Source organism: Enhydra lutris, unplaced genomic scaffold (genome assembly GCF_002288905.1).
Source record: "Enhydra lutris kenyoni isolate GAN:26980312 unplaced genomic scaffold, ASM228890v2 scaffoldscaffold10, whole genome shotgun sequence".
Lineage (NCBI taxonomy): Eukaryota > Metazoa > Chordata > Mammalia > Carnivora > Mustelidae > Enhydra > Enhydra lutris.
Genome location: NW_019154094.1, coordinates 42,482,234 through 42,501,816, shown reverse-complemented (window position 1 = coordinate 42,501,816; position 19,583 = coordinate 42,482,234). Strand labels below are relative to the sequence as shown.

Below are 19,583 nucleotides of genomic sequence, written 5' to 3'. Positions count from 1 at the left end.
CTTTTAATGCCATCTTAATTTTTCTCAGAAATCATCTTTATTTGACAGATGAAAGGCAACTTAAGCCCATTTTCTAGAATTGGGGAAGATTTGGTGACAGCACTAAATGGTTTACAGAAGGTAGATACATTTCAGATAGGTGAGGGTCCTTATTAGGAACTTGCAGACTCTTCCCTTGTTTATAGACAATCAGTTAGAAGCAGCCTGATGGTTTAAAAAGATTATACGGGAAGTATAAATTGGCACAAGCACTCTGAAGAGCCATGTGGCATTTCTACTTCTAAATATATACCTGCGAGCAGTGGTTCTCAAAATGTGAAGGTTCCTTGACCTTCTGAGAACTTGTCAGAAATATACATTTTCAGGCCTGTCTCAGGCCTCCTGAATCAGAAATACTGGGGAATGAACCTAATAATATGCATTTTAATAAGCTCTCCCAAGTGATTGTTGGTGCTTGCTAAAGGTGAGAAGCTCTGGCTCAGGGAAATTCTTGTATTGTGCCCAAAGATAGAGAAGGAAGCTCACTTCAGTTGAGGGTCGTATGCAGTATCTCATTTAATCTAACCAACAACCTTATCAATTTCGTTCTGTTATTAACCCCATTTTACTGATAAGGAATTATGGCCATAGTCATAGAGCTAGTAAGAGATGGAGCTGGGTCTTGAACACTTTCCTAACTACAGTGCCATCTTCAAAACAATCTCAGAGCAGACCAGAACAATTTGTATTTTAATGGATTTGAGGAAAGTCAAAGACAGCACCTTCCACTGTGTATACAGGAGAAAAATCCTTTTTATTGATCAAGGCATTCACTAGTACATTAGGTACTTTACATTTATTATTTCATTCAATCTTTGCAACAATTCTTTGATGCACATTTATCACCATTTTATAGATGAGGACTTAAGTTCAGAGAGGTTAAGTAATTTGGTCAAATTCACGAGCTAGTAAATACCTAGACCTGAGCCCATACCTACCCCCAAACGCATGCTGTTTCTACTCTAGCTAATTTTCTTTCCTTTTTCCCTTAGTCAGGTTCAAAATCAGTTCAAAATAAAACATGAAGTTCTTAGATTATATATGGATAAGAATAGAGGTGAGTTTTAAATAAAGAAGTAAAATGCCTTTGTTTACCACAAAATTAAGTAAATAACAATGAAATTATAAAATTTAAAAATACAAAATTTCCCGAAGGATGTTTATTTCATTTATACTGACTTCTTTTTCAAAACCTGTGGAGAATTTCCTCATTTAAGAGAAATATTTAGTTTGCTTTCATTCCTGCATCATGATATCTTTGATTCTGGCAAAGAACACAAGCCTCTGGGATTTCTTATTAGAATAATTATTTCATGTCTACTGGCATAATATTTCAAGATCTTCAGCGCAAAGGGTTTGGGATAGTTTCAGTGCATGCGTGAACCCATAGCTTGAGCAGTAGTCCACTTTGACATTTTTCTTCTAAATGTTCTGCTTTTTTGCAGGTTAAAATCATAGCAATGAATGAGAATGTTGCTCTTAGGTCAGCCCTTGATAAAAATCTGAAGAGTGCTGTGACCACAGCTTTCCTCATGCTCCCTGAAAGCTTTTCTGAAGAAGACCTCTTTATAGAGATTGCTGGACTCTCTTACTCAGGTTAGTAGACTTGGTGCTCATGTTTTCTGCAGGAAGGAGATGCATTGTTTGAAGACTATGCATACAGACATCCTGCTTCTCACTCCCTGCTGGAGCTGCAGGCCTGCACCCCCACCCCCAATCCCACCACCTCCTATGGGGGGGAGGGGGAGTGGGCTGCCAGAACCCCAGGATTTGCCTCCTTGCCTCCAAGGGCTCTTCCTCTCCACCTCTATATGTAAATCACCCCAGGGTAGTCTTACAGTTGTTACTATTCATTTTCATTTGGAAACAATTCCAAACTGACTGTAAAGTTTCAGTAATAAACAAAGAACTCCCATGTGCCCTCCACTGCCCTTTGCCAATTTTAGTGTTTCCTCGTATTTGTGTTATCACTCTTTGTCCCAATGGTTTTCTAACTCAAGTGTGCATCCAAATGCCCTAGAGGTACTGGGTGCACCCCCACACAACTGCTTTAGCAGGTCTGGGGTGGAAGCGAAGAATTTGTATTTCTAGCAAGTGGGTGAAGCTGATGGTCTTGCAGCGATCCCACTCAGAAAACCACTGCCCTCTCTGTACCTGTAAATACTATATCATGTCTTTTTTTCTGAACTATTAGAGAGTAGCTCACACATATCCTGTTCCCTTCAGGCCAAATAGTTCCAATATATGTTTCCCAAGAACAAGGACATTCTCTTCTATAACCACAGCACAGTTACCAAATTCAGGAGATTTCACACTGATACAGCACTTTTATCAGATTGATGATCCATAGTTCATATGTTGCAGTGATGTTCTTTCCCCCTCAAGTACACAGTCCAGTCAAGGATCGTATTTATTAAAATGCCCTCTCTCTTCTATCTTTTAATCAGGAACACTTCCTTAGCCTTCCTTTGTCTTATATGACATTCACATTTTGAAGTCTTAGACCAGTGATGTTTGTGCCCTAATAAGCAGAGTTTTTTCTCTTCTAAGCAATCCAAGAGGAGACATTTGAAGATCACGCAAATCTCCTGCTTCTTATCAAACTTTCCGTCCTAGATCGAGCATTTCTTGAAGATTCATGCTCCAACCAGTCTTTACTATGATGGTTACAAGTGGGGACTTTCTAACTCCACCACTCCTTAACCATTAAGAAAAAGCTTTCCCATCTTCCCCATTCATTGGTTTATTTATCTAAATCTTAAGTTCCTTTACCTTTCTTCTTAGACAAGTGTGTTCCTCAGAGATGTCAGGGGCCCCTTCAAAAGGAGAAGGGAAAGCTGAGAGGATATAGCCCGGGGCCTCTCACCCTAGCTGCAACCAGAGGGAAGCTACCCTTCCTGTTTAATGTATTAAGGATCCATGTAAAATTTTATTTACAAAAAAAGTAGTCCGTTACTTTAAAAAGTTTGAAACCACTGTCTTAAATAAATATCTTCTTTCCCAACTTTTAAGTGTGAGTCAAAGAACTCTATGCTGAAAACATTTCAAAAGCAGTTTACTCATTTTCTGAATCCCTGTACAGATAAGATTTTATGAAACTATAATGCTGAAAGAGACCGTGAAGGCCTTGTTCTCGAGTTTTTCCCCCAAAATGCAGCTAACGGAACTACAGCTGCAGTTGTAACACTGGAGAGAAGGGAAGTGACATGCCCTTGGTCTTGGTCACTTGGTCAGCTCCACATGGCAGCATCCCCGCCTTTCAACAGGAAACGGAGGGGCAGAGGCTGCTGTGGCTGGGTACCGGAATAAATGGGTCTTTGTGCAACGTGTGGGAAAAGGGGGTCACCCTGAAAGAGTGATCACTCCCCTTGTTCCCTTGTGAAAAAAGATGGGCCCAAAACCTTTTATAAAGGGTTTAACTTTGTGGAAGAATGATGCGGAGCCGATTTCTCCTTTGCCCACACCATTGCCATGCCTTCATTTCCTCCCCTGTGATCAACATCAGCGTAGTGTCAGGTGGATACCAGGAGTTCCTATAAATTCTGAACATTGACTCGAAGTGTCTTGAATGGCATAACTGCCTTTATGTATTAGCAAATTTCAAGTTAGCATGCAAGCTGCTATCAGTCTTCAGCTGATTCTGCTTTGCCTCCTGAAAGGGCCGTGTTTTATATTCCTGGTTTCTCCTATACTGTGAGACAAGTACAGAGTGTTCAGTGAGTTCTTGCTGACTCATAACAGTATCATTGTCTGTTTTGCTTCTTTTATAATTTTTATGAAGGACTAGTGTGTAGCAGTGCTATACCAGACATAGTAGGTGGGGAGGAGGGTAAGTAGAAAGATTAAAATCAGTAGGTGGCAGGGGGATAGATAAATAGATAAATCGATCATTGATTCCATCATTGAATTCTCACGCCACAACCCTGTTTGTTCAAATATTTCCTGTGTCCCTTCCATGTGCCACACACTGTGCTAGGCCCTGGGTATACACTGGTGAGCCTGACATGAGTAAGACTCCTCATGGAGTTCGTGTTCCCTTAGGCAGAGGCAGATAGTAAAGAAGCAGAAAGGCCATTTTAGAGAGCACCAAGTGCAATAAAGAGAAGAAAAATCCTGAGGAGGGTCACCTTTACCTTGGATAGGCAGGGAGGGCCCTCTAAAGTGGTGATGTCTGAGCCCAGATCTAGTAGTGGCAGGGAGCCCACCCTGAGCTGATGGGAGAAGGGCAGAAGGGGAGAGCTGCTTCCTAAGGGGCAGGTCCTAACCTTGGTGCGCCTGATTCCGGCTTTCTCGGCTTCTAGTTTCTCCCATTTCTCATCTTGTCTCCTCTTGCTCCCTTGCCATTATATTATTTATTGCTTAACCCAGATTTGGATCTGAGAATTTGGCCAAGGATCCCACATTACTCATTTCGCTGAAGTTGGCTTCTTTTTACTGCAAAACTTAGGATACAATACTTGGCACATCCTCTCCAGAGGGAACTGATTCCAAACCTATGCAGTCCGCAGTTTATAAATGAGACATTTTCCAAAAAGCAGTCTATCGGCCAGTTGTTTAGAACTAGGAACATATTTTTCCACCAAGACAACAGTATATGATACTCCAAGCCAGGACACTGTATAATTTATGGTTACCTACTCCATAAAATAATGAAATTAGAGTAGAATAGTGAGGATGGGGAAGGATCTAGGCCCTACAGGTAGATACCTTTCATAGGTGTGAGACCTGCCCCGGGCCATGTGTTGAAAAGCAAGCTTTTCCTCCTTGATTTCTGAGAACCCAATATCCTTGAACTAATTGGATTCTATCCTGTCGGCAAACCTCCCAAGCCCCCAGAATATTCCAAACTACAAATTAACTCACCAGTTTCATTTTTATTTACAACTTTGACATTTATTTTCCATGTTGCTCCTAACCTGCATAGGTCAGCATTTCTCCCTGGAATGGGGTAAGGATAGGGAAACAGGAAACAGCATCTCTCCATGTTATTGGACAAGCTCCTGCCAGTAGTTACTAGCAGAGGCAAGATCTCTCTGTATTACTAGTAGTAATAATAACTCCTTACATTTTATGTAGTATTTAAGGATCACTTTGACTAGCCTGGGGGGTCGGTATTGATGACATTATTGTTGTAAATGATGGTGAGAAAGGAGTAGGTGGAAGGTGAGAGCCTGCAGAATTGGGGAGGAGAAAGCTTTCTAATCCTTCGGTTATTCTTAGAAGTCAGCATTTAAGTAAACAGAAAAGGAAAACCAAATGAGCTTTAAAGGGTCACCTTGACCTTTCTCATGTAAGTACAAACTATTAAAATGACTAATTTTACATAATGATCCTAGTTTAACATTTATCAAATGAATCAGCGTCCCATACCTCATGAAGAATTAAAGCTATAATTTCTGCTCTAAAGAACTTCACATTAATAAACATGTAGTCATAGTGAGTCAGTGATAGACTTAAAAAACAACACATATAGAAAAGGCAGGGAGTGTGAAAGAACACGGCTTATTTAGGGAAGAAGGAATAGATTGATGTGACTGAAGTCCATGCCTCATAACAGGAGAAAATAGCACTTATTGTTATGTGCCAGGAACAACTCTCAATACTTCTGATCTAATAACTATTTTAATCCTTGCAGTCTTCTTTCGATTTGCATGCTCATTTATTGCCCTGTTTTAAGATGAAAAAACGGAGGCCCAGATCTTTTGGTAGGTTCGTGGGTGGTGGAGCTGGAATTGTAGGCCATGCTCTTCACCATTTAACTTCACTGCTTCTCAGGTATTTTGGAGAAGAGGTTAGGCCCCAGCCAGGCAAGACAAGGCATTGAATACAAAGTCAAATGAGACTGGAATTTGATACCCCGTACACACCTGGGAGCCACAGGAGGTTCCAGACATTGTGAGATGGCATGAGATTGGTTGCTGTAGAAAGATCATTTTGCCAGCACTGTGCAGGAGGGAGAGAGACTAAAAACAGGGAAAGGCCTTACTCATTGAGCAAATAAGGACAAGAGTCTCCTATGCCAAGCACTCTCTAACCTCTGTGGATGAAGGAAGTAAATCAGGCGGGCATCATCCCTGACATTTTGGGGCTTTCATTCCAGTTGAAAAGTCAGACAGCAAACTCATGGCAGTGCTAGAATAGGGGAGGAAAGCCAATGTGGCTTATAACTAGGGAAGGCTTCAGTGGGAGGTGACATTTGAACTGAGCACCAATGGATAAGGACCCACGAGGAGAGCCCACATGAGAGCTGTCTAGGCAGAGAGGGGTCTAGTTAGGACTGTGCCCATGTCCAACCAGCCTCACGTCCTCGGCCTCTGGAACAGTGCTGTGGCACAAAGTGGCACAGCACGCTGTCCATCTTTGTTGGCTATTGATAGGGTGAGTGGTGATGAGGCCTGAATTAGAGTAGCATCTCAGCAAAGTGCACAAATTCTTAGGAGAAGAATTGACATTCAACCTTTAACTTCTAAAATTAAGTATCTTATTTTGTACCTTGCTGCTTTTTTTTTTTTTTTTTTTTTTAAAACATTCGACTCATGGAAGGCAGAATTAGGGAAGTGTTTAAAAGCTGGGGCTCTAGAGTCAGAGGTCTGGGTTCAAAACCTGGCTGCACTTTTAATTTTTTATCTTCAGGCAAGTTTCTTAGCTTCTTGTGATTCAGTTTTTCTTCATCTCTAAAGAAGGGTTTTATATAGATTAAATGCAATCATACATGTAAAGTGCTTAACACAGTGGCTGGCTCTTGGTAAAGGCTCAGTAAGTGTTGTCACTGTCATTTTACATACGTGTTTGGACTCACACAGCCACTTGATGTAATAAAATGTAAGAAAAGAAAGGGAAAGACCACTGTCAGACCTTAGTTTGAATACTGGCTTTGTAGAAGTGCTTGAACCTTTTGGAGCCCATTTTCTTTCTTTTTTTTTTTTTTAAGATTTTATTTATTTATTTGACAGAGAGAGAGATCACAAGCAGGCAGAGAGGCAGGCAGAGAGAGAGGAGGAAGCAGGCTCATCGCTGAGCAGAGAGCCCGATGCGGGGCTCGATCCCAGGACCCTGAGATCATGACCCGAGCCGAAGGCAGAGGCCCAACCCACTGAACCACCCAGGCGCCCCTGGAGCCCATTGTCTTATCTGTAAAACAGAATAACTGTCCTGTTATTTCAGTGAGATAATATAGAAAAAAGTCCCTAACATCATACCTCTTTGATAGTTGGTGCTTAGAAAATTATTGCTATCATTATTTATTACTGTTCACATAGTATTCCTGGCCACACAGTTTTTTCTTAGGTTGAGACACCATTATTTGCTCATTCAGTGATAGATGGACACGCAGGTTGGCTCCACTTACCATTGTTTTATCAATGCCACTGCTGTGAATCACTTTGGAGAGATTCCTTTGGTAGGGGAATGGGGGAGAGGGGGTCACTAACTTCTTGGGATGTGTTTTCCAAAACGGAATTTTGTTGTTAGTTAAAAGAATTACAAAACTTGTTACATGTTGACAAAAATTAGCAGGCATTAGAATCCACTTAGATCAGGTGGATTCGTTTGGTCCTTTCCTGTCCTTGCGGAGTGAAAAACACCTTCAAGCACTCTTGTGTAAGAGAGAGAATGGGTTTCTTTCAATGCCAGATTGTCTGAACACAAGCTCAGCTACTTCTAGGAATAAGACAAAACGAGGAAGTTGCCAGTTGAGTGATTCTTGGAGAAAAAAAATTAAAATTGGGTGCCAGCCCTCTGAAGTGTGAGCAAACATCCTCATTTCTGGATCCTAGTAAAAGCCAGTAAAGAAACTTTTTCTCTGGAGAGCTATTAAGATTTATTGCACGAGAGTCGAACCATCTGAAACCTTGCAAGTGGTGTCATTGGATTACTTGAGTATTAGAGATAGACTGTTTGAGTAATTTGGAAGCATATTTCTCTATGCTTGGCAAGCTTGAGCTTTTGCTGAAGCCTCAGATGGACCTCTGTACTCAGTCACTGGTTAATTTCTGAGTACTCAAGAGGGATATTAATCGTCAATAATACCTAATGTTTATGGATTACTTACTATGTGTCAGATATTGTTCTGTTTTATGTGTATTAATGCATTTAATTCCTGAATCTTATAAGCTACCTACTGTTATTGCTTCCATTTTATATTTGAGGATACTGAAGCCTAGAGAAGCTAAGTAGCTTGCCTTGGGTCAGGTAGCTTATGAGTACCAAGCTAGGATATAAACACAGGTGGTCTGGTTCTAGAATCCTTTGCTCTTCTACAAATGGTCTATTGTGGCGGGTATCATTCCTGGTCCATGCCTGGGACAGGCTTCTCCCAGCTCCCTGGGTGGCTTATCTCCCTCCCCAGCCGCTCCCCTGCCCTCTGCCCTGTCATCTTTCTCTGCTTGTGTTCTCTTCACAGCACTGTCTGAAATACTGATTATTTTATTTGTTCGTTAGTTGGTTTGTCTTTGGTCTTTGTTCCACTACTAGAATGTAAAGGGCAGAAATGTTTGTCTTGTTTTGTCCTTAGAGTGGTACCTGACACATTCTAGGTGTTTAGTAAATATGTAATGAATGAATGGATGAATTACTGTAATATTGCTTCCTTCTTGAACCAGTATTGTCAACCTGAATCCTCCCCTTCCCTTTCTACACTGATCTATTTTGTGTTTGCTAAAGTGTGGAAAAGAAAAGGTAATTCAAATTTATATCACCGTGTGCATCAGCTGTTTATTCCTTTTTTTAAAAAGATTTTATTTATCTGAGAGAGAGGAAGAGGGTGCAAAATAGGGGGAGGGGCAAAAGGAAAGGGAGAAGCAGGGAGCCTGACCCTGGGCTCTACTCAGGGATCCTGAGATCATGACCTGAGCTGAAGTCAGATGCTTAACTGACTGGGTCACTCAGGTACCCCAAAGCTATTTATTCTTATCTCATTGTCTTCCACATGCAAGTGGTATGATATGGTGTCTTTTCTGCAGCCATGGAGATATTTGGGGGAATATATTTTGAATGGTGCAGTAGACTGCCTCCTAGAAATACTGTCCTAGTTATCAGTGTTAAAAGAAGTATTGTATTGTCCAGAAGAATGACTTGGGCCCTTTTCTCATACAATGCACAAAATAAACTCAAATGGATCATATATATAAGAGTCAAATGTAAGACCTAAAACTCGAAAGCTTTTAGCAGAGTGACTTTGGGTTAGGCAGGGGTTTCTTAGATATACACCAAAAGCACAAGCAACAAAGAAAAAAATAGATAAATGGGAAAACTGTATGAAAATTAAATTTTTGTGCTGTAAACAATACCCTCAAGAAAGTGAAAAGGCAACCAATAACTTGGGAGAAGAGATTTACAAATTGTATATCTGATAAGGAATAACACCAGAATATATAAAGAATTCTTGGAATGCAATAAAAAGACAAATAACCCAATATTAAAATAGGCAAAGGATTTGAATAGACAGGTTTTCAAAGAAAGTATACAAATAGCGAGTAAGCACTTAAAAAGATGCTCAACATCATTAATCATTAGGGAAATGCCAGTTAAAACCCCAGAAATGGTGCTTCATAACCAGTACAATGACTATAATCAAAAAGACAAGAACAAATGTTGACAAGGATGCAGAGAAATTGAAACTCTCACGCATCGTTGATAGGATTATAAAAGGGTGCAGCTGCTTTGGAAAAATAGTTTGGCTGTTCTGAAGATATTAAACATAGAGTTACTATATAGCCCAGCAATTCTGCTCTTAAGTATCTACCCAAGAAAAATGAGAACACATATATACACAAAAACCTGTACACAAATGTTCATCATAGCTTTATTCATAATAAATAGCCAAAAAGTGGGAACAACCCAAATGTCTATCAGGTGAGGAGTCGATTAAAAAAATGTGGTACATAGGAGCACCTGGGTGGCTCAGTGGATTAAGCCTCTGCCTTTGGCTCACATCATGATCTCAAGGTTATGGGATCAAGCCCCGTGTTGGGCTCTCTGCTCGGCGGGGAGTCTGCTTCCTCCTCTCTCTCTGCCTGCCTCTCTGCCTACTTGTGATCTCTCTAATAAAAAAGTAAAATCTTTTTAAAAATGTGGTACATCCTTGCAATGGAATATTATTTAGCCATAAACAGGAATGAATATTGATACATGCTACAACTTGGTGAACTTTGAAAACATAATGCTAAGTCATAAAAGACCACTTATTGTACAATTCCATCTATATAAAATGTCCAGAATAAGAAAATCTAAAGGCAAGTAGATTAGTCTTTGTCTAAGACTGGGAATGGAAGGATGGAGGGAGACAGAGAGTGACTGCTAATGGGTACAAGGTTTCATTTTGGGAGGCCGAAATGTTCTAGAATTAGATGGTTGCATAACCCTTTAATATATACTAAAAATACTTTAAAAAATTGAATTATATATTTTACATGATTGAATTGTGTGGTATATAAATTATATCTTTAAAAAATAACCTGTTATAAAATGAATATTGGGGCCACCTGGGTGGCTCAGTCAGTTAAGCATCGGCCTTTGGCTCAAGTCATGATCTCAGGGTCCTGGGACTGAGTCCCACGTCAGGCTTCCTGTTCAGCAGGGAGTCTGCTTCTCCCTCTCCTTCTGTCTTCTGTCCCTCCCCCTGCTCATGCTTTCTCTCTCTCAAATAAATGAGTAAAATCTTTTTAAAAATGAATATTATTTGGGGCACCTAGAAGGCTCAATTGGTTGAACATCTGATTTCTGATTTTGGCTCAGGTCATGACCTTGGGATTGTGAGATCCGCATCAGGCTCTGAGCTCAGCATGGAGTCGGCTTGAGTTTCTGTCCCACTGCCCCTTCCCCCTGGCGTGTGTGTGTGCCTTCTCTCTCTCTCTCTCTCTCTCTCAAATAAATAAATAAATATTTTTTTAAAACGACTATTATTCAGCCATATCAACATCCAGTTTGGGCTACTGTTCTTAAACACTACCACATAAGAAATACCCACTTCTGTAATCCACACTGAAAAGACCTGTTTTCATAGCACTTCCTGCCTCAGGTAGGGCAAAGATCTTTATATCTCCAATATCTGTCACAGCTCCTAGTACTTGCTAGACACCCAGATATTTACTGAACTGAAATAACAGCAGTATTGCAATGAGTTTAAGAGGGAAAAAGTTAGCCAGTTTTTATTTTCAAAGACTTAGGGCTTCTTCTACCCTGCTGTCCTTTCCACATCCCATATGCATATCATAGCAACAGTACTATCTGCTTTACTACTTAAAGCATTTGCTACTGCCTTGACTCATTTAAATCTAAAAATAACCTGGACACCTGGGTGGCTCAGTTGTTAAGTGTCTACCTTTGGCCCAGGTCATAATCCCAGGGTCCTGGGATCGAGCCCCATATTAGGCTCTCTGCTCGGTGGGGAGCATGCTTCTCCCTCTCCCACTCTCACTGCTTATGTTCCCTCTCTCACTGTCTCTCTCTCTCTCTCTCTGCTAAATAAATAAATAAAATCTTTTTAAAAAATAAAATAAAACAATAAAAAATAGGGTGCCTGGGTGGCTCAGTGGGTTAAAGCCTCTGCCTTCAGCTCAGGTCATGATACCCAGGGTCCTGGGATTGAGCCCCGCATCGGACTCTCTGCTCAGTAGGGAGCCTGCTTCCCCCTCTCTCTCTGCCTGCCTCTCTGCCTACTTGTGATCTCTGTCTGTCAAATAAATAAATAAAATCTTAAAAAAATAATAATAATAAATAACCTAGTGAGGTCACTGTGATGGTTACAGCCATTTTACCGATAAGAAAACTGACTCAGAAGGGTTAATCTCCAGTCACCCTAGAACACTGCCAGCCTTGAAAGTCAGGGTCTTTCCACTGGGCAGTGCAGACCCTTACATCCCTACATTCATAATAAGGCCCCTGGCCATTGGTAGCATGCTGGAATCACAGAGCAGGCCAACTACAGATGCTTTATAAGCCTCTGGGTTTATTTCATTTCAAAGTCGAAGGGAAATCATCCTTTTGGTTACCCATTGTTATTAGACTGGCAGTTTTCTGGCTTGAGCAGTCAAGAGTTAAACTTACCAGTAGAGGTATAAAATAAAAGTCAGCAGTCGGTTTTTCTCAATCTCTGTGTTTTGTTGCAAACATCTCTTGAGGTAAGAAAAATTGATTCTTATGATCAAAATGCTGGGTCATGCTGTGCCCACAATTTTATTCATTTTGTTCAGAAGAAATGGGTAGTAAGCCCATTTGCTTGCTGTTCCCTATGGCTGAGCTAGTTCTGCTGCACAGCAGTTGGAGAAATTCAATTCAGCAGACGTTTATTGATGTGCCTTCCATGTGCCAGGCAGTGCACAAGGAGATGGAGATACAGGGATGAATACACCCCAGTCCTTGTTCTCAAAGAGTCCAGAGTATTTTCCAGGCCCTTTAATCATGACATGCAGATGCTCTTTAGGGGAGACTTTGGATTAGTTTATTTTACATTTTGGTAAAATACAGCCACTCTTAGAAAGTTACTATCTAAAATGTAAGAACTCCTTGTTGAATGTACAAAAAGAAAAAAAAAGACACACATGTTTAGAATTCAACGGCGATCGGAACTGATCTTTCACTTCAGAGCCAGCCATGTTGGTTTCCAAGTTGGGTGACATTTTTTCCCTTCCAAGACTGATAGAATCCATTTATAGGCTCTAAATAAAAGCCTGAGGATTTACACGATTGAAAGTTAACCCAGCTGCCTCTCCATGCACATTTGTCAAGTTAGCACGTCTTTGCACCCCATGCATCTATTTAAAAATGCTAGAAGTAATATGCCAACATTATGGAAGTGAGAGAAATGGAGGAAAACTGCAAAATACAGTTGTACTAGTCACCTAAAATGTCACTGCCCTGATACCAAGAGGTGGCTGTACCTTTGCACGTCAATCTCCTCATCTATAAAATTGGGAATACTTAGTGCCTTCTTTAGGAGGCTTTACCAGAACTAAACAAGTTAACAGTATAAAGCATGCACGCCCCCAAAAAGCCACAATAAATGTGTACTTTTTAGAGTAAAAACATTTTTATGTCATCTTTTTGTCTCGTTTTTCCTCTTTTTATACCAAGTTGTTTTCTTGTTGTACTTTTGTTTTCTTAGTTTCTTACTATTATATGATCACTTTCCATCTTGCTATGTATGGTTATTATAATGTTTAATGGTTGCACACTGTTTTGTGGTAGGATACGGCAGTACCATTGTAACTTATCCATTCCCCTGTTGTTGGACATTTGGGCTGCTTCCAGTGTTTCAGTATTATAAATAGTGCCTCAAGAACAGTTGTATGTATGCAGTGTATTCATTTACTTACTGGGAAGTCTCAGGCCCATGGCTTCATCTCTGTCTTTGTTGCCCTGATGCTAAATGGGGATAGAATAGGTGTCTGAGAGGACAGGGATGTGTGGATTAAATGAAGGAATACAGCAAAGCACTTGCATCAGTGCCTGGCTCTTACCAGGTGCTCAGCAAACATTACCTCCGGAACTCTGGGTCTGTTCCTTTAGGATTGCTCTATAGAGATGGAGTTGTTTCATCCACTGCTTTCCAAAGGATTTTACCAGTTTAGGATCTCAATGGTATTATGTGAAGGGACCAATTTCTCTACACCCTCACTACCCCAGGATTTAACTGTGTAACTCTCTTTCCCTTCAAAATGTAGTGAAAAGAGATGCCTGGGTGGCTCAGTCGTTAAGCATCTGCCTTTGGCTCAGGCCATGATCCCTGGGTCTGGGGATTGAGCCCCCACATCAGGCTCGCTGCTCAGCAGGGAGCCTGCTTCTCCCTCTACCCTTCCTGCCTGCACTGATTTCTCTCTGTCTCACGTTCTCTCTCAAAAAAATAAAATCTTCTTTAAAATAAAATGAATAAAATAAAATAATAGTGAAAAAATAAGTTTGTCCATATTGGGGCAGCTTGTTACAACTGGAACTCTCTTCTGCTCACTGCTCTGAACAGACCTCATGTCACAAAGGTTGGATTGCAGAGGCTGTTTTTATGTTTGTTTTCCTAAAGCTTGTAGTCCCCAGCTGCTTTCCATGAAATTGTGGTGTAAGTTGGTCCTCTGAACCTTTAAAACCCACCATATTTTATTCCTTACTGAAGTACATAGTATTGAGTATCTGTATTTTTTCTAAAACAAAGCGATAGTTTGGTCTAGTAATATCTGTTGTGACACATAATAATTTCAATGATTCCCTCCTCTCCTGCCCACCCCACCCCCCCAAGAAAATGAATTGGCAAGGGTAACCGTATGTTTGGGTTTGCCCAGTTTTTACTTATCCTGGTATGATTATCTATCACGCCCACTTCACCCTCAAAAGCGACCTAGTTCAGATGATGAATTACACTGTCACCCGATGCCTAGGAATTTGTTAGCACCCGGGGTACCTGCCTACTCTTACTACTTCACTGTTTTCCTGGATGACTTCTACCTGTCAGGAAGGTTTCATCACCGTGCTCTTACCAGCCTTCACCTGGGAGGCCCTCACATGCACCCAGCCTGTTTTGAACATGGATTAGCCCAGTAGGGCTTCCCTCAAGCTTTCACATTTCCTTTCACATTTCCTTATCTTTTTTCCTCTGCATCTTGCCGGTAACTGTCAATGGCATAAGCAGGCCAGGGCACCTCAATTTTGTGTCAGAATTGGCTCTTTGTCTTTTAGAACTGTTTATTTTGCAGCTCAATTCATCCCACAGGCAAGTGTAACATTCCTCATTTCTCACCACTTGCGATGTAAAACATGGTATCTGCTTTCAAGAATTTCATCTTAAATGTAAACCTCTTCTTACTAGGAATCTTTTTCTTTTTTTTTAAGAATATGGACTTCTTTTTTTTTTTTTTTAAGATTTTATTTATGTATTTGACAGACAGATGACAAGTAGGCAGAAAGGCAGGCAGAGAGAGGAGGAAGCAGGCTCCCTGCTGAGCAGTGAGCCAGATGCAGGGCTTGATCCCAGGACCCTGAGACCATGAACCGAGCTGAAGGCAGAGGCTTAACCCACTGAGCCACCCAGTGGCTAGGACTCTTAACGCTCGCTGCTCTTGTCCTTATCAAATATGATAGATAAAGTTCTTTATATTTATAAAGTACCTCAAAGCCCTTGCACAAACACAGCAAAGAGGTTCAAGCCGAGTAAGCAGTAGCAAGGACACATCTAAGGTGACACACAGCCACCAGCTCCATGATTGGTCACAGAATTTTGCTCACAGGATGGAAGATTATAAGTATAGGTGCATCTGCATTGGAAAAACAGAAACAAATCAGCTTCTCAATGATGATTACCTTTTGCACTTAGGTAACTGCATTTTAACCGGAATAAAGGGCTTTATGATTTGAGAGGCTCTGTTTGCCCCTGAACAAGTGCCTGCATTTCTTGGGTAATGTATTATTCACAGTTTTAAAGAGGAAAAGCAAATGATTTGAATGTGGGATGCCACCATCTTGAACTAGCATAGGGTGAATATGGGGCTGTAGTTTTGTAGGTCAGAATGTGGACTCTCAATGGAAAATTTGTTTTTCCATTTGTTTTATCCAGGTGACTTTCGGATGGTGGTTGGAGAGGATAAGACAAAAGTGTTGAATATTGTGAAGCCCAACATAGCCCACTTTCGTGAGCTCTATGGCAACATACTACAGGAGAATCCCCAAGTGGTGTATAAGATCCAGCACGGCAGACTGGAGGTAAACTGTATGTGAGAAATAATTTATATAGTTTCTAAGGCAAGAGCTATTTTAAGAGGAAGAAGGGTTAGAGCAATATGATTAGTGTGATAACATTTACAGTTTATAAAATGTATGTTTCATATGTAAACATACTAGTCCATGTATTTGGAATAATGCCAAAGGTAACATAAGAGACAAGTAATAAGAGGCCACCTTTGGGAAAGGGAACGTGGGGCTGATGTGGGAAAGGACCTGTCTTTACCATGTATATCTTTTTTGCCATTTGAAATTCTTACTATGCATACTGATTACCAGTCAAAAACAAGTGAAAATAAATTCTCAGATTCTTCATTCCCAAACCCACTTGCCTCCCGGACGTAATTACTGACAGTTCGGCATATATTCTCCCAGATCTCTTTTTGTGTGCATTTTTGTATTTATTTGTACATATACACATGTATGAAGAAGTTTGGTCTTTTTTTGTTTGGTTTGGTTTTATGTAAATGGGCTCTCACTTACATATATTTTTCTGATGCTTTTTGTTTTCCTCGTTGGGTTTATTATATCTTGGCTTTCCTTTTGATACATCAAATGAAACTTTCTTTCTGAGTATCTTTAAAAATTATATATATGTATTTTAAAGATTGCATTTATTTATTTGAGATGGTGAGAGCACGAGTGGGGCAAAGGGCAGAGGGAGAATCAGAGTCCCTGCTGAGCAGGGAGCCTGATGCAGGGCTTGATTCTGGGACTCTAGAATCATGACCTAAGCCAAAGACAGACACTTAACCGATTGAGGCACCCCCAAAAATTATATTATTAAATATTTGAAAGTAAATATTAAAGAACTCTTCCTTTGAGGAAAGTAATTTGAATTTAAGATTTTTTAAAACTCTAGAAACCACAGGGGCTCCTGGGTGGCTCAGTGGGTTAAGGCCTCTGCCTTCGGCTCGGGTCGTGATCTCAGGGTCCTGGGAATCGAGCCCCACGTCGGGCTCTCTGCTCGGCGGGGAGCCTGCTTCCCTCTCTCTCTCTGCCTGCCTCTCTGCCTGCTTGAGATCTCTGTCAAATAAATAAATAAAATCTTAAAAAAAAAAAAAAAAACCTCTAGAAACCACAGAGTTATTTTTTATGTTTAGCACAAAGAACACTGTATTTTAATGCTCTTCCTCTTCCAAATAATAGGGGCAACTAATATTATATTAAATATAGAATTAATGGAATTTTTACAACTGAAAGGGAACTTTGAAAAAAAATAGGAAGTATTTTTTTAAAAAAGAGAGTAACATGAAATGCCCAGAATTTTGCAAGTTTTTAAAATTTTTTACTTTTCTCAAAGTAATGCATGCACATGGTTTAAAAACCAAATGGGACCTCAAGGTTTATAACAAAAAGTAGCAGTTCCCTACTTGGCACCTTCCTGCTTCACAGTGCTTCTTCCCAGAGGCGACTGCTTTCATCTCGTTAGTGGTCCAATATTTACCTCCATGTTTCTAAACAATATGATGTCACTGTTATTTGTTGATTTTTTTTTTCTGTTTTATACTTTATTTTTGTCCTCCCTCTGTGAAGATGAAGATTTTTTAATCCCTTTTGTCACTCCCATCAACATGCTCTCACGGGTACATACTCGCACACACACACTTCCCTTCCCTCCTCATTCCCTCTTGTTCCACATACAGTTATTTCATAATTTTTGGTTAAGTTAATGTTTGCTATTTACATTATTGTGAAACTTACTTTTTCTTCATTGCTGGGATACACTACTATGAAATCTTCTTTCCTGTGCAAATGTGTTTTTCTTGGAGTTAATAATTGTCTCATTTTCTTCATTTGCTTAAATTTTTTTTGTACCTATCACTAATTGATACCCTCTTCCATATCTGTATAGCTTCTCTCATCATAGACCAACACATCAGGTATTTTCTGTTTCTTGTTTTTCTTGGGGGTGTTTCTTCCTGGAGCTCCGTGTGCCCTGTTCTTTCTGGACTGGTTGTTTTCTAACCTTGTGGCACGGCTCTTCTCCTGGAGCATCTTTTCGTTAACACCCTGAGGGTTCTTTCCGCCTTCTCTCCTTTCCTAGGTTTTGGTTTTCTGCATTTTTTTGTCTTTTTTCATGATTACACTTTAATTTTGGTGAAATATACCTTTTGGTACCTCTCTAACATAGGTTGCAAGGAAGGTAAATTTTTTGAGACCATGTACCTCTGCACATTCTACTCTTGCACCGATTGATAGTTTGGGGTACGTATCACATTCTAGGTTGGAAATAATTTTTCCCTCAGACTTTTTAAGTCACAATATCCTTCTTCTAGTTTCTAAGTGTTGTGTTAAAAATTTAGTCCAGTGACTTTCAGATTGCCTGTCCTTTGGATATGACCTTTTTAGCTCTCAGATACTGTTTAGGATCCTTGCCCCCTTTTTCCAGTCTTAAATTTCATGATGATTTGTCTTTGTATATGTGTTCTTCACTGTTATTCTGGCACTTGATGAGCCTTTTCAGTCTGTAAACTCTTGAGCTCCAATTCTAAGAAATTTTGTTACTTCTATAATAATTTCTTCATATCCATTTTCTTACTTTGCTCTTTCTGGAATTCCTGTTGGCTGGTTGTCAGACCTCCTGGTTTGATCTTTTTAATTTTTCTTTTCTCCTTCCTTTTTCTTTGGGGTTTTTGTTCTCCTTTCCAGAAGAATTTTTCAAATCGATCTTCTAGCACCGCTATTAAATTTTTAATTTCCTTTGTTCTTTTTTCTTATAGCATCCTGTTTTTGTTTTCCAAATGCATTATCTTTTATCACCCCTTTAGTGGTCTTCATTATAATTTTTGAAGTTTTATCTTCTTCTCTACATTGTTTCTATTTCTCTTACTGTCAGAATCTGTAGGATTTCTCCAGAGACATCATCTATTCCCTGGTTTGGAATCAGAAAAGATAATGTGCCTAGCTGCCAACTTTTGGAAAACTGAGCAAGGGAAAAGGGCTGGGAATTTTCTTTAACCCTGAAGATATTTCCAAATTCCTCGCTATGGTCTGTGAAAGCCTGCATGATCTAAGTCCTAATTGATCTCTTATCCTGGGGAAGCTTACAAGAGTAAGAGTAAGATTATGGACTGAATTGCAGTTCCCAGCACTGCTGAGGTTGTCACTGACACCCCCCTGCTCCTTCCCTTACTACACATTCCAAACTCCCCTCACCCTTATCTAGCACTTGTGCTGGGCTAGACGAGGTGGCCCAGACCCTCATCCCTAAGGCATCTAAGACCCGGTCACCTTGCCCATTTCAGGCTACGATTGCTCCCCTTTCCCTTTACCATCAAAATTGGGCAAGGGGTACTGAGAGTTGTGTACGAGCAGCTTTACCTCAGATGATCAGGATCAATTACTTCTGCCACTGTGGTGACTCCTTTCTGTGTCTGCTGGACTTTTGGCATGGGATCTGAAGAGAGCAGGTGGCAATCATACCTTTAAGTTTAAAGTCTTGAAGTTGTAGGCATGGGAGGTACATATTTTCTGAGTGGGTCCCTGGGAACAATGGGAAGCAAGGCTACTTCTTCCATCCCTTGGTTCCCAGACCTATGCATTCTACTGGTTGGGAATGAGGTACTCTGTAACAGGCATTAATTTAGGATGTGTACTGCACCCCGTTCTCACCGGGTATCATCTTCAAGCTGCTGGATCACCTGTTCCTTCATTGCTCTGTCAGGATTTTTTTTTTAATATTTATTTATTTGACAGAGAGAGAGATCACAAGTAGACAGAGAGGCAGGCAGAGAGACAGAGAGAGGGAAGCAGGCTCCCCGCTGAGCAGAGAGCCGGATGCGGGACTCGATCCCAGGACCCTGAGACCATGACCTGAGCCGAAGGCAGAGGCCTAACCC

General features: G+C 40.5%; 1 protein-coding gene across 5 annotated transcripts in view; it reads left to right on the top strand.

Moving 5' to 3' along the window:
- Positions 1–19,583, top strand: part of LOC111144150 (TAM41 mitochondrial translocator assembly and maintenance homolog) — a 50,479-nt gene that overhangs the window by 12,907 nt on the left and 17,989 nt on the right. For all 5 annotated transcript variants that reach the window (XM_022498316.1, XM_022498320.1, XM_022498321.1 and 2 more), the window contains 2 exons: positions 1,485–1,635; positions 15,578–15,723. In XM_022498316.1, coding sequence (XP_022354024.1) covers positions 1,485–1,635; positions 15,578–15,723 — 297 coding nt within the window. The remainder of the gene's footprint in view (positions 1–1,484; positions 1,636–15,577; positions 15,724–19,583) is intronic.